Here is a 13,430-nt window from a genome sequence, read left to right on the forward strand (position 1 = left end):
CTGAGCCTCTGGGCGGTGCTACCTCTGTCAGGGGCGGTTGCACCTCTCTGCCAGAGCTCGAAGATTGAGCTCAGGCGGTTGCACCGCCTGACTGGAGAGGTTGCACCGCCTGGCAGAGCTCGAAACTTGAGCTCTGGCGGTGCTACCTCCTGACAGAGGAGGTTGCACCGCCCAGCCTCGCTCGGAGACTGCGCCCTGGGCGGTTGCACCTCTTGGCTGGGGCGGTTGCACTGCCCAGTCTCGCTGGGAGACATAGCCTGGGCGGTGCTACCTCCCTGCCTGGGCGGTTGCACCTCCCACAACAACCTGGGTCCGAATGGGTTGAACCATTCGACCCAATTTGAGTTCTTCAGGGGCCCAATTGCCCCAGGATTAAGCTAATGGGATCACCTCCCATTTCTAACTTAATCAAAGTGCTAACTACGATTATTTCCTAAGACATATTCTGCAGCTTGCTTCGGTGCGTCACTTGCTTCTTCCGGCGAACTTCCGTCGATCATCCGATGAACCCTCGGTGATGCTCCTACGGACTTCCGGCAAACTCCTGGATTGCGACGATCCACTTGGCAAGTTCCGACGAGCTCCTTTGGCAAGCTTATGGACTTCTCGGATTTGTTCCCGCAGAACCTCCGACGACTGTCCGAACTTCCGTCGAGCTCTCGAACTCCCAACGTGATCATTGTCATGACTCCGGCGCAACTCCTGCTGCATGTCTTACTTTCATCGTAGTTAATCCTGCACACTCAAAACAAAAACTTCGATTGAGACAATTAATCCTAAGCAATTAACCAAGTTGTCCGGCATGTCATTGGTCCCTCGACGCTTCGTCCGATTCTTCGGCGCATCGTCCTTTCCTGTAGCCTATTGCCCAATCGGCCAGTTGACTCTGCAACTCCGATATCCTTGGCACAATACCCGCTCTTCTTGGCCCGATGCCCGAGTCCACGGCCCGAAGCCTTCTGTCGATACGTCGACCGATCCACCGGCCCGACGTCCAATCTTCTGACATGTTCCTCCGGCACAACATGATTTTCCTGCTTTAATTGTCTCATCCTGATCGAGGCATCCTGCGTCACTCAAAACGCAGATTAAATCATAAACATATATCAAGTAGTTTCATCATCAAAATACGAGATTCAACAAAATGCGCCCAAGACGCGTGAGTTGAGAAAACCCAACTTGCGTGAAAAAAATTCCACTACAGCGGAGGAGTAAGAGCAAATGTGCCAGAGACAAACACGTGAGTTGGAAAATTTTGATCCACATGAAGAGAAATATGATACGACGGAGGCGTAAGGCCAAATGCGATTGAGACGCGTGAGTCGGGAAGCACAACCCACACTAATGTATATTTGCCACGACAGAGGTGCAAGGCCAAATGTGCCCCAAGACGTGTAAGTCGAGAAAACATGACTCACGTGAAGATAAATCCGCTACAGCAGAGGCGCAAGGCCAAATGTGCTTAAGACGCGTGAGTTAGAAAAACCTGACCCGCGTGAAGAGAAATCCACTACGACGAATACGTAAGGCCAAATGTGCTTGAGATACATGAATCAAGAAAACTTGACCCATATGAAGAGAAATTTTCCATGACAGAGGCATAAGACCAAATGCGCCTGAGATGCATGAGTCGGGAAAACTTGACCTGCGTGAAGGTAAATCTACTATGGTGAAGACGCAAGGCCAAATGCGCTCGAGACACATGAGTCGAGAAAACCCAACCCACGTGAAGAGAAATTTGCTACGATAGAGGCGCAATGTCAAATGCACCAGTGTCGTATAAGCCGAGAAAACCCGACCCACATGAAGAAAAATCCACTATGATGAAGGCGCAAGGACATATGCACATGAGACATATGAGTCGAAAAAACTCGACTTGCGTGAAGAAAAATATATTATGATAGAGGTGAGACATATGAGTCGAAAAAACTCGACTTGCGTGAAGAAAAATATGTTACGATAGAGGCACAAGGCCAAATGCACCAGAGACGTGTGAGTCAAGAAACACGACCCGCGCCAAGGTATATCTGCCACGATGATGGTGCAAGGCCAAATGCATCCCGAGATGCATGAGTATGGAAAAATTAACTCATGTGAAGAGAAATCCACTATGACGGAAGCACAAGGCCAACGTGCTCGAGACGCATGAGTCGGGAAAACTTGACCTACGTGAAGAAATTTACTATGACGAAGGAACCAGGCAAAATGTGCCCGAGGCATGAGTTGGGAAAATCCGACCTATGCTAATATAAATTCGCTACAGCGGAAGCACAAGGTGAAACATGCCAAAGACACATGAGTTAAAGAAAAATGACCCATGTGAAGAAATCCGCTATGACAAAAGCACAAGGCTAATGTAAGACACATGAGTTAAAGAAAAATGACCCGTGTGAAGAAATCCGCTATGACAAAAGCACAAGGCCAATGTGCCTCAGATGTATGAGTCGAGAAATTCAACCCGCGCCAAGAAAAACGCACTATAACAAAAACACGAGCCCAAATGTGCCCGAGACACTTGAATTGGGAAAATCCGACCTGTAAGACAGGATCCTGAATGCTCCCATGTCAAATGAACTAAATGATACGCTTCAAACTCCTCCCACAAGAGCTCTGAAGCACACTTTTGAAGGAGACAAATGATAAAGAATATAATGTCGACTGACACGTGATTGTCATATGAGATCCAAGTCACCCTCCACTCATCTACCAATTCAAAGTAGACAAACATAAGCATCCCTCTTTTTCATTAAGACAAGAAAGACAATCACAAACTTTCTTCCTATCTATTATGATAAGAAAAACAATCACAAGTTTTTTTTTCATCTTTTATGACAAAGAAGACAATTATAAACTTCCTTCTCACCTATTATCACGAGAAAGACAATCATAAACTCCCTTCTCCTAAGATATAAAAAAAATCTTAAACCCAATGTAAATAACTCATTTTGAACTATTAGAACCTAAGGATCTGGGATTACTAACTTAAGTGTCAAAAGAATCAGGTCGAGAAACCTCCCCCGACCTCCATCTTCATGCAGGTGACACATCAAGAGTATAATATTTTTACCTCGGTGACACTTTAGACAATCCTGCGCACGGGTCCGAATCATGTCGAACTGACCAAAATGTCAATGATATTTTCTCTTAACAGATGACCACCTTAAAACAAACAGAACTTTATTACCATAAAGCATCAACATAAATCAAGTGCATTATACTGAAATTATGCTGCTCTTTCAAGTTAAAATTTCTTGATGTAGAAAGTCATGATTCAGAAAGAATCCCTCAAAAGAACAGATGCTCAGATGCGTAAAATAGCCGCAAAAAGTTAGTGTTAACAGATTCATTTGGAGTGCCAGGTTGACAAAATGGCGCAGGCACCATGTCACAAGTTCTTCATTCCTGCTAACTCCATCTGTGTTTTCACCAAGAGAATTGGAAGATATCCTACCCTCCTTTCAAGAGATGATACACATATCAGGTGTGTATTTTCCATATGCCTAACCCATAACCCAGTCGAATCAGAATAAGCTCAAAAAGCATGTGAATGATACTAGTCAAGCGCACTTTGGATCCTGGAATCTCAGACCAGTTAACAGAGACCTCAATCATTGGTATGCTGAGATGCTTGCATAAGTAGACCAGCTCAACATCAAAGCACCACCTGCATGAGATGAAAATGCATTTCATACAAATACCATATACTCTCTTAGTACACTGCTCAACTGAATGAAATTTATCAATTTCATGAAGTAAGAAGGGCAAACAAACTCAAACAGTATATAATATGATGAATCACCAAATAATAGAAAAATGAAAGTTTCATCATAACAACTATGAGATAGTTAGATCAAAGGTTGTCATTTCATGGCATAGGAGCATATGCCGATACCTATATGCCACCGTAGACTGTCATGCCATAGCTGTGTAAGGCACTTGCCCTGGACGACTGGCAAAACATTCCATGCTAATAAGCATCAAACATAACTCTAAAGAATTCAGTAAGGCAGAAATAGATTTTCAGATTGACTCAGCCAACATATCCCTCTAATGGCTTCATTCATGCCATGCCTTGTAATCTAAAATAAAGAGCCATATAAATATAAACTCGATCTAGAACATTTGGGAAACCTGGAAACCAAAATAGATGCAAGTTGATAGAACTCAGCACAGTCAGAAGTTCTCTTGTTATTTGTCCAGGTTGCTCAATCACCAGAAACCCCTAGGTTATAGAGACCATGGTGATTAAGTCATCAATATCAAGTACATACTGAACAAGGTTATATCCCGAGTTATCTTATCGAGAAAAATGATTATACACAATTGAATGCTTAGCAATCACTTCCAAGATGAAACTGATCAAAATATTTGTGAACTCCCAAAGACATTTTAAGCAATGAGTTTCCTCTGTAATATGATTGTAAAGCCGGATTGGACAATCACGGACATAGTACTGCTATAATCCAGTTTAAATGTTTAACCAACAAAAGCAGACATGGACACCATGCCTGTTGGTGATCAGTATACTTCTCATAACTTCAGGGTTATACTGTTATCTAACTTCTGATTGATTTTCACCGCTCTTCTAATCCTTTATGGGTTTTGAATTCTCGTCCAATTAGCAAAAATTTGGTATATGTTATCTGCAGCTCAATGCTACCAACTTTTCAAGAAAAAAGAACCGCATTAAAAAAAGTGTACAGAATATCAACAAAAGCAAGAACACTTCTAGGAATTAAGTACCTTTTTAGCCTCATATTTGTGAACAATCTCCTGGCAGCAGTTCGTGTGAACATCTTAAAGCCACACTGCAACAGACATGAGGATCTAAGTAAAATAGGAAAGACCACTAACAAAATTTTCTCACGTTTATAGAAGGGTCCACAATGTCAGCAGTCATAGCATTAACATCATTTTAGGCAGAAAATCCTTTTGTGTGTTGAGGTTGATGTAAAGAAAAGTACCTGAGTATCACGGATTCCAGGACCGGCAGTCAACAGAACAACTAGATGGAAGCCCTTCATGAGAAGATTCCTGTACCACTTCCTCTAGAACAATATAGAACAGCTGAGGAAAAGAAAAGGAAAGGTTAACAAAAAATTAAGAGGAAAAGGAAATGAACCGTGGCAAGAGCCTGTTTCTCCAGATGAGCGCGAGAACCAAATGCAGCAACTTCAATATCAGATAACTTCAAACTCTGATCATCGGGATTCAATTCTTTAACCTTCTCGGCTAATGTGCAAATCTAACAGTAAAAATAAAAGCTGTCATCATTCCCATGGTAAGTGAAAACATCATCCAGTGATGATACTTCACCCTAGTGCTTAGACAACCTGACATTCGAGCTTTTCCAGGTCAGTTATTTTGGTTGCTCCATCAGCATCAAGCATAAGGAGTAATTCACCACGTGAATGTAGCATTCCCTGTTTAACAATGCTTTCACAGAGTTGTGAAGCAGCAACTGGTCAGTGTTGAAAAAGGTACAACAACTTAGCTACCTAGCATCACAAATGATTATCACAAAATGCTCAAACATCATGAATTATATATCCATGACTACAAGTACAATACTAGAAGTCAAAAACAAAATTGTTCACTACCATGAGCAAAAGAGACAAGCAGGACATATATGACTCACCTTTCTTATAGCTTCACCTTTTCCATGATTTCTCCCAAGAATTAAAACCCTTACATTTTCAATCTTGTATTTCCTAACAAAATCAAAAGCTACATTTGATGTCCGATCACTGCTCCCATCATCAACAATCAACACCTGTGAAGAAGCAGATTCAAGGAAACAGAATCGATGAACCCATCATCCTTTTTCAGAAAAGCCGTTCAAGTGACTTATGAGAAGTGAAGAGTGACTAAAAGTAATAGGGTGATGCATAAGACAGCCTAGGAACAGAAGATACAGATATTATCACCGATATAGTACTCTGATCATGCGAAGTTGAGTAATTACTTTAGCATTGCTCTTCATGCAACACATGCCATCACAAGGAACAAAAAAATAAAATATCACCTTGACACACTGATCAAACTATGTTATACAATTTAACTTAGCACAACCGATAAGAGCATATCTTCGGCATTGCATTTGTTTTTTCAAAACAAGGAAGCATAAGCACTTCACTATGGTGCATCTCTTGAACTTAATCTTTGCTAAAACTGATCCAAAACCAACTTAATCATTGCATTCTATCCTGTTATTCTTTTTCCAGTAACCTTATTCATTCTTTTTCTCCTTCCTTAATTAATTAAGTGTATATTGTCCACATCTGACAAATGGCTGCGCAAGCAACAGTTGAGATTACTTCTAAAAGTTCTATCCCTTTGGGATGCTTTCTACATAAAAATACGTTGCTTTTGAGGGGTTAACATGTCAGCTACAATGGTATTGTTTAATGTTCTAAGCTCAAGGTGCAACTTCAGTATCCAAATATCTGCTTTAAATTCTGCTTTACAGGACCATCACAGCCTCTAATCGAAAATGTTTGTGGTTGCCATGCAGCTACCTCTAAATTAATGGTATCCCAAGATTATTACCTGATCTATCAACAAAGAAAAGTAAACATGAAGAACGTAACTATTCTGCAAAAATGTTTAGATATAATTATTAGCTTCTCAATATTCCATGGTGCTGCTATTCTAGGTAGACAATTAGACATTTTTTAGTGATGAAGGTTACTTTATGTTATATGGTCAAGTGCTAGATAAATCTACCATGAAGTTGATTTGAGATTAAGAAGATTAACAGGGTCTAAAGTCTTACCATGCAAGATTAGAAAATCTACCGGCTTCTGTAAAATAGCAAACTACAGCATGCATTCCAAAAATAAAAGATGTGACTATAATGAAATCCCCTTCCCCCTTTCCATAACCAGTCAAACGTTAAAATTATTAAAATCATTGCTTGTTTCCCTGGATGAATGTTTGCTAAAATAAATGATATAAACAAGGCATAGTTCTTGGTACTGGAAAAGTTTTGGCTTAGCCAGCGATATGTAATTCTACAAAATGCAAATCCCAGAAAGAAAGATTAATAAGATGAAACTTATAAGAGTATATGTTCCCAACATATCAATTAATGGTATACAACAACAACAATAAGGCTGTAAGTCCCAACTATTTAAGGTTGGCATATCAATTAGTGGTATATTTAGGGAAAATGTTAGTGGCATATAGATATCAAGATCACTGACTGTGAAGCAAATGAGACGACAGAACCATTATTGTCCTTTTGCATACCTCATACGAAAAGGACTTGTCTGAGGCTGAACGTTTTTGGAGATAGCTACAAAACAGTTATAGAAGTACATAAGCAGCAAAATTATCAGAGGTAGATGACATTATTTAACCAAAGAATCATTGAAAACCAAGCTTTAATGATGATCTCATAAGGTCCTTTGCTGGAAGTGTTGTTTCAATATATTACCATAACGATTAACATGATATTTCCATTGAATTAATGAAAAATTGTGTAACTGATGAAGATTTAGAAAATTTTCAGCAGCTTAGCCAATGTGCACTGAACAAGACATTCGTCCACTTACTTAATGGTCTCAGCGAAAGCTCCAGGAAGCCTATGCTCCTCGTTGAATGCAGGAATAATCAGAGATATGTACTTTTCAGCTTGATCAAATACAGAGGGACAACGGACCTGCCATAGACAATTGAAGGTTAGGATTTCTGTAGAACTATTTGAAGCAGCCATCATAAGATACCAATAGTAACAATGAGGTCCCCAACTGGAAGTTAGCAGATCATCTGGAGATTACTATTTTCCGTAGCAAAGTAATACTCCCTAGATAGGAAAAATTCATCATCGATAACTATACATCAAGACATATGAAACAATAGGAAAATTTGAAGCTGTGTGGTTGGTAAAACTAAGGCCACAAGCCAACAACATCGTAAAATATCACAATTATCACAGATATATTTCTTATATCAACCTTGTGCTCATTTTATCATTTTCCTCATTTAACTCTCTGTGTTTCCAGTCAAACTTTACAAATAAATTTCATGCATATTCATGCACTTTTAACAAATTATCAAGGATTAATAACAGATATAAGCAAATAACCATATTTATGTGTTCAGTAACTCGCAACATCTTGTTTCCCTTGTTCTTTTCCTTTTTCTGCTTATTGTCTCTCTTCTTCAGCATACATGCCATCAAAGTGTAATGCTTCCATTTAATTATTACCCTTCCATGTTGCAAATTCAAATGTATAACAAGAACAATACGGTGACAAAGAAATAGTCAGTCAATGTAAAAATTGAAATGAAACTAGAAACCCATATTCAAAATATAGCAGGTAGTTCTGCAAGCAGTCAGCTAAAAAACTAGACAGTACAAAGCCAAGGTGACAAAGTTTGATGGTATAGCAAAGCTTCATTGTAACAACACAATAAAACAAGACACCATGTTCTCAGGAAAGGAAGCACTTTGAAATGTTATCAAATACTGAGAAACACATGACAAGCTACACAGTGCCAAATTAAAGCAGTTAAGAAACTTATGAATAATCTCATGATGCAATTCCATGTGCAGGGAACACATTTTTTTTAATCAATCAATTGTTCTTGACATCATCTTTCTTACACTTCAAAGGAACTAATTGACTTATTGGTCACTAAAAACGCAAGAGGAAAGCACGTTCCAGCTAACTAACAAAAATAAAAGGATTGACAGACAAATCAGAGATTTTTCATTCAAGCTAGCAATAGGCCTGAAACATCATTCTCGAATTTCTATGACATAATATCATACTACAATGTTGCGCCATAGACAATGCTGCATGTACCCACTCGATCAGATATACCGACACAAAACGTATTCGAACCAACAACCACAAAGTTCAACTAAGTGCAAATTCTATATGAATCTTCCTCGTCTAATTCTGTGTGACTAACTTCATTGTGTGATGATGATATCGTGACGAATAATCCAATATTTCTCAGTGTCAAGTAGTTAATGCATCTAGAATCCCTGATGTCTAAGTGGAAATTTCAGGTACAAATTCAAGAAAGATAACGGTCATTGACGCTAATACCTTCTTCAGGGAGTTCGGATCTTCGAAGAAATCATCCGAAGAAGCGGTTCTTTCAAGTCTGGAAAAAGGAAACCGAAATTAAACAGCCGCGCTAAGTAGAAAGAAACATCGAAAGAAAAGACGAGGACTGTCGAGATTGGGAAAGGGCGGATTACGAATGTTTGCAACCGATCCTTCTCATGTGCTCGAGGAAGAAAGCGGCGACGCCAAACACTGCGACCAGCACCTGCGATCGCACTAGGTCGTAAGGGGAGATCCATGTAAAGCAACAAATCCGGAGGGTATTAGGGTTTGGAAGTGGAAACGAGAGAAGGGACGGAGAGGGAGAGGGAGAGGGAGAGGGAGAGGGAGAGGAGACGAACCAGAGAAAAGAGGAGGAGATACGGATCGAAGAGAGTCCACGGCGTTCCCATCGCCCGCCGTCGCCGCGAAGTCGTTGGAAATGGGGGCAGCGAATCGTAGAGCTGTAACAATAAAGACTGGTGCGGGTTTGACTTCAAATTGTAATTTTTTTGTTTCTATGACTCAAAATTGTTATTAGACTCGAAATTTGATCCGCAACAAAAAATAAAAAAACCCCTCATTTTGAACTTTTTCGAAAAATATCTCATTTTTTGTTTTTTCCCGATATTTTATTTTCCTTAGTCTTAAAATTACTTTTGACAAAATATTTAAGTGCTTTTATATAAATACTGTATGTAACTTGACAAGTCCTTTTATCATGTTTTTGTAGGTGTGAGAAAAATATTGTAGCCCTAACATGTTTTAAAAATATATATTTAAAAAATTAATTTTTTTAATGAAATTTTAATAAACATGATAAGATTATTAAAATTATAATATATTTAAAATTTTAATTTTTTATAAAAAAATTAATAAATATGATAAGATTATTAAAATATTTTTAGTTAAAGTAAAAAAATAATTAGATTGGTATAATCATATTCAAAAACAGATTTGGTTTAACACCAAAATTCAAAAAAATAAAACTGTCAGTTGTTAGTAAGGATATTTTTATCATTTTTAAAAATATATATTTTAGATATTTTAAAATAAATGATTCAACGTTTTTTTAGATATTTTTAGATATTTCAGAGGTAAATAAATCCCCATTGCTGAGGTTTTTTTTTTTTCTTAATTACCCAAAGTTTAAAGCGGGTGAAATAACAATGACTCAGTTACTAATTTAAAGCGGGTACGGGTATATGATCTATGCCCGACCCGTTTTTAGAGCGTCCGTTATATGGGGGTATTCATGGTTACCAATTTAAAGCGGGTACGGGTGTACGAGCAATGTTCGATCCGTTTTTAGACCAAACGGTCGCTCGCTCGACTAGGGTTTTTCTCGCCAAGCTCCCGTCCGTCGGCCCCTAAGCCTCTGGAGTGAGGGCTGGAAGAAGAGGCGACGCGCAGCGATGGACAAGAGCATGCTCGGAGATCTCGAGTCTCTCCCTGAGGAGGACAAGATCAGGATGTCCGCCATGATAGATCAGCTCCAGATTCGGGACAGGTCTTTCCAACTCCGCTTTCACCATCAGATATTTGCTTCTTCGTCCTTTGTTTATTTTCGGTCTTTTTTGGACGCGTCGAGTGTTCTTAACGTCAGGCAATTTATCGGATGATCGATAATATCCAACGAATCATTAGTTCAGTTACTTGATTATTAGATCTGCTGCAAACCGAGTTAAAGAGGCAAATGAAGAGCACAGTTAAAGACCCTTGTTTCTGTTAATTTGCTGCTGCTTCATGATTGTCTGCCTCACGATGTTGCTAGAATATGGTAAAAAGTGTATGGTGACATTACCAAGCAAAAGAAACAATTTTGTTACATGGATATATTTGGTGAAAAGAGGAACCAACAAAGTTTTATTTACTGGCTATTGTGATTTCCTATGCGAATGTGATATTGTCAGATGCAGCAAACATAGTAAGGCATTTATTTGGGTTGTTGTAGAACGAATCAAGGAAAAGAAACAAATTTGTCAGGTGGATATATTTGATGAAAAGAGGAACCAACAAAGTTTTATTTGCTGGCTATTGTGATTTCCTATGCGAATGTGATATTGTCAGATGCAGCAAACATAGTAAGGCATTTATTTGGGTTGTTGTAGTAGGAATCAAGAAGCCTTGGTTTTTGTTTTTCTTTGTACTGTGTCTTCCTAGAACATAAAAGAGCAAGTCTGATGGAGAAGGCTTGTGCTGATGCAAGGTCTAGTGCACACAGAGAGGCATAGGTTACATAGGTCATGTATGAGCAACCTTAACATGATGCAAATGCTCATCCTCTTCTAGAAACGAGTGGTGGAATTATGGGTTGCTGTGGTTCAACTACACTTTGTGTGGATGAATATTTTGGTTGTCTCTGTAATTCGTATGAATATTTTAGACAGTGTAGTGCACAAGGCTCCTGCTGATGCAAGGATTGTGGAGGGTCAATATGTGCATACTTACACCTATATAGGATGTTTTTTACTCTGGCCCTTGATTCACAGCTTTACATGTCATCACTATAGTAAAAGGGTGGTTTTTGCCTATAGTATGAATTTAGCGCATCTGTTTGTTAGCTTACATGAATGTATGATTAATGATTAGTTATGTTGTTGCTGTAGGGAATCCTGATCAACTTGAGTTAGGTCTTGGTTGTCTGAAAAAAAGGGGATTGAGATTTTATCATGTACTATGTTGTCCAGAAATCGGCTCCAGGTCATGTCTGAGTCTAGCTGCTTCAAGTTTGTAACCCCTGATTGAAATGTTATGTGCTTAGGTTTGATTCTGTGGTTAACTTAAAACTACTTGAGCTTCCAATCAGAGACTAGATATGCAAGCAGCATATTGTTCTAGAAATCGTAAAACAAACATATCCTGAATTGTCTGCTTCAAGATAGTTTGGACAATTATTCTCATCGATGGCCAACTACTTTTTTGTTTTTTTGCAGATGTGCTTAATATAATCTTTCTTGTTACATGAAGTTTAACATTTATTTCATATGGAATCATACTAGAGCTTAGTTAGACTAGAAGTACCTTTTTTTGTCTCGACAGCCATTTGGAAAAAACTGTAGTTGCTTGCTTATGAAATTTACCCGATAGTAGTGAGGTATTTGGAAACTCTGATGTGTTTACCTCATTTCTTCAGTAAGGATTCATTCTCTGTATCATGTTGTTGTTTCTGAACTACCTTTAAATCTAGACAACCATTTGAAAATACTGTAGTCGCTGTCTTACGACAATTAACTGATAATTGTAGGACTATTTGAAACTCTAATGCATATACCTCCTTTCTTCAGTAATGATTCGTTCTCTGTATTATATTTTCGTTTCTGTAGTTTGAAGGGAATTGATGATTGTTACAATTCTTTTTAGTATTTTTGGAGGAATTGCATGTACCTCTAGCATTATTCTAGTTGAGCTTCAGCAGTTACTGTATTTGTAGTTGGGAGATATACATTTGTGTATAGGAGTCACACTCCATCTATGACTGGAACCTTACATTGGATAAGTTACTGGTTTATTCATTATTGTTAGTCCTTAGAGTTTGTATTGACTAAGCCATATAAGATGTCTGACTGGTTTATGCAATGGATATAGTATGAGGCATCTGTCTACATTTTTCAATATACTAAAAACTCAGGATGATGCATCAGTTTGTACTTTTCTCTTATGAATCAAATTTGTGTGGCATATGTGATTGTAATCTTAATTTCCTGCTGGTGTTCCATATAGTTCCCAGGATAATGATTGCCATTTTTGTGTTTTAGTTATATTCAAGTATAGGTTTTATTTATTTACTAGAAGCTGTTGATTTAGCATTGTGGTATCACTTTCTACTTAATCTGTGGATAGGTTCATCAATAAATTTTACTTCCAATTGTTTTAGCTATATTCATTCGATGGACCTTGTGTCTGATTCTTGTGTCTCCATCGGTCTTGCAGTTTAAGAATGTACAATACACTAGTGGAGAGGTGCTTTTCCGAATGCGTGGACACCTTCCGTCGCAAATCTCTTGATAAGCAAGAAGAAACATGCGTTCGCAGGTGTGCCGAGAAATTTCTGAAGCATTCGATGAGGGTCGGCATGAGATTTGCAGAGCTGAATCAGGGTGCTCCCACTCCAGATTAAGCGTTCTAGAACCCGTCACAACTCAGTTCAGCCACTGAATTCAAGATCAGTTAGCATCAATTCTATTATTTGCTGATGATTGAACCCTCTAAATGCGTGGTAAACAATTTCGACTTGCTTTGCTTCTAGCATTAGCTTTCCGCTTGCATCATGTCATTGCCAAATAAATTTGGTCATATGTAACAAATTATGATTACATTATGTGATATCTGAGTATTGTTGTGTTCACTTCAGTTAGTTCTCGAGGT

General features: G+C 38.6%; 2 protein-coding genes across 2 annotated transcripts; one reads left to right on the top strand and one right to left on the bottom strand.

The window, feature by feature from the left end:
• Window positions 1-3,160: 3,160 nt before the first annotated feature.
• Window positions 3,161-9,553, bottom strand: LOC135595210 (uncharacterized). The gene is made up of 11 exons (XM_065085834.1): window positions 9,425-9,553; window positions 9,218-9,288; window positions 9,063-9,120; window positions 7,557-7,663; window positions 7,252-7,297; window positions 5,639-5,773; window positions 5,334-5,423; window positions 5,123-5,245; window positions 4,965-5,048; window positions 4,744-4,808; window positions 3,161-3,664 (listed from the first exon to the last, which is right to left on the bottom strand). Exons 1-11 carry the CDS (start codon window positions 9,473-9,475, stop codon window positions 3,478-3,480), a joined length of 1,017 nt encoding a protein of 338 aa, XP_064941906.1. The 5' UTR covers window positions 9,476-9,553; the 3' UTR covers window positions 3,161-3,477.
• Window positions 9,554-10,362: 809 nt separating this feature from the next.
• LOC135595211 (mitochondrial import inner membrane translocase subunit Tim9-like) lies at window positions 10,363-13,410 on the top strand. The gene is made up of 2 exons (XM_065085835.1): window positions 10,363-10,572; window positions 12,996-13,410. The coding sequence occupies exons 1-2, from the start codon at window positions 10,478-10,480 to the stop codon at window positions 13,180-13,182; spliced, it is 282 nt and encodes a 93-aa protein (XP_064941907.1). The 5' UTR covers window positions 10,363-10,477; the 3' UTR covers window positions 13,183-13,410.
• The last annotated feature ends 20 nt before the right edge of the window (window positions 13,411-13,430 follow it).

This window comes from Musa acuminata, chromosome BXJ1-10 (assembly GCF_036884655.1).
Source record: "Musa acuminata AAA Group cultivar baxijiao chromosome BXJ1-10, Cavendish_Baxijiao_AAA, whole genome shotgun sequence".
NCBI lineage: Eukaryota > Viridiplantae > Streptophyta > Magnoliopsida > Zingiberales > Musaceae > Musa > Musa acuminata.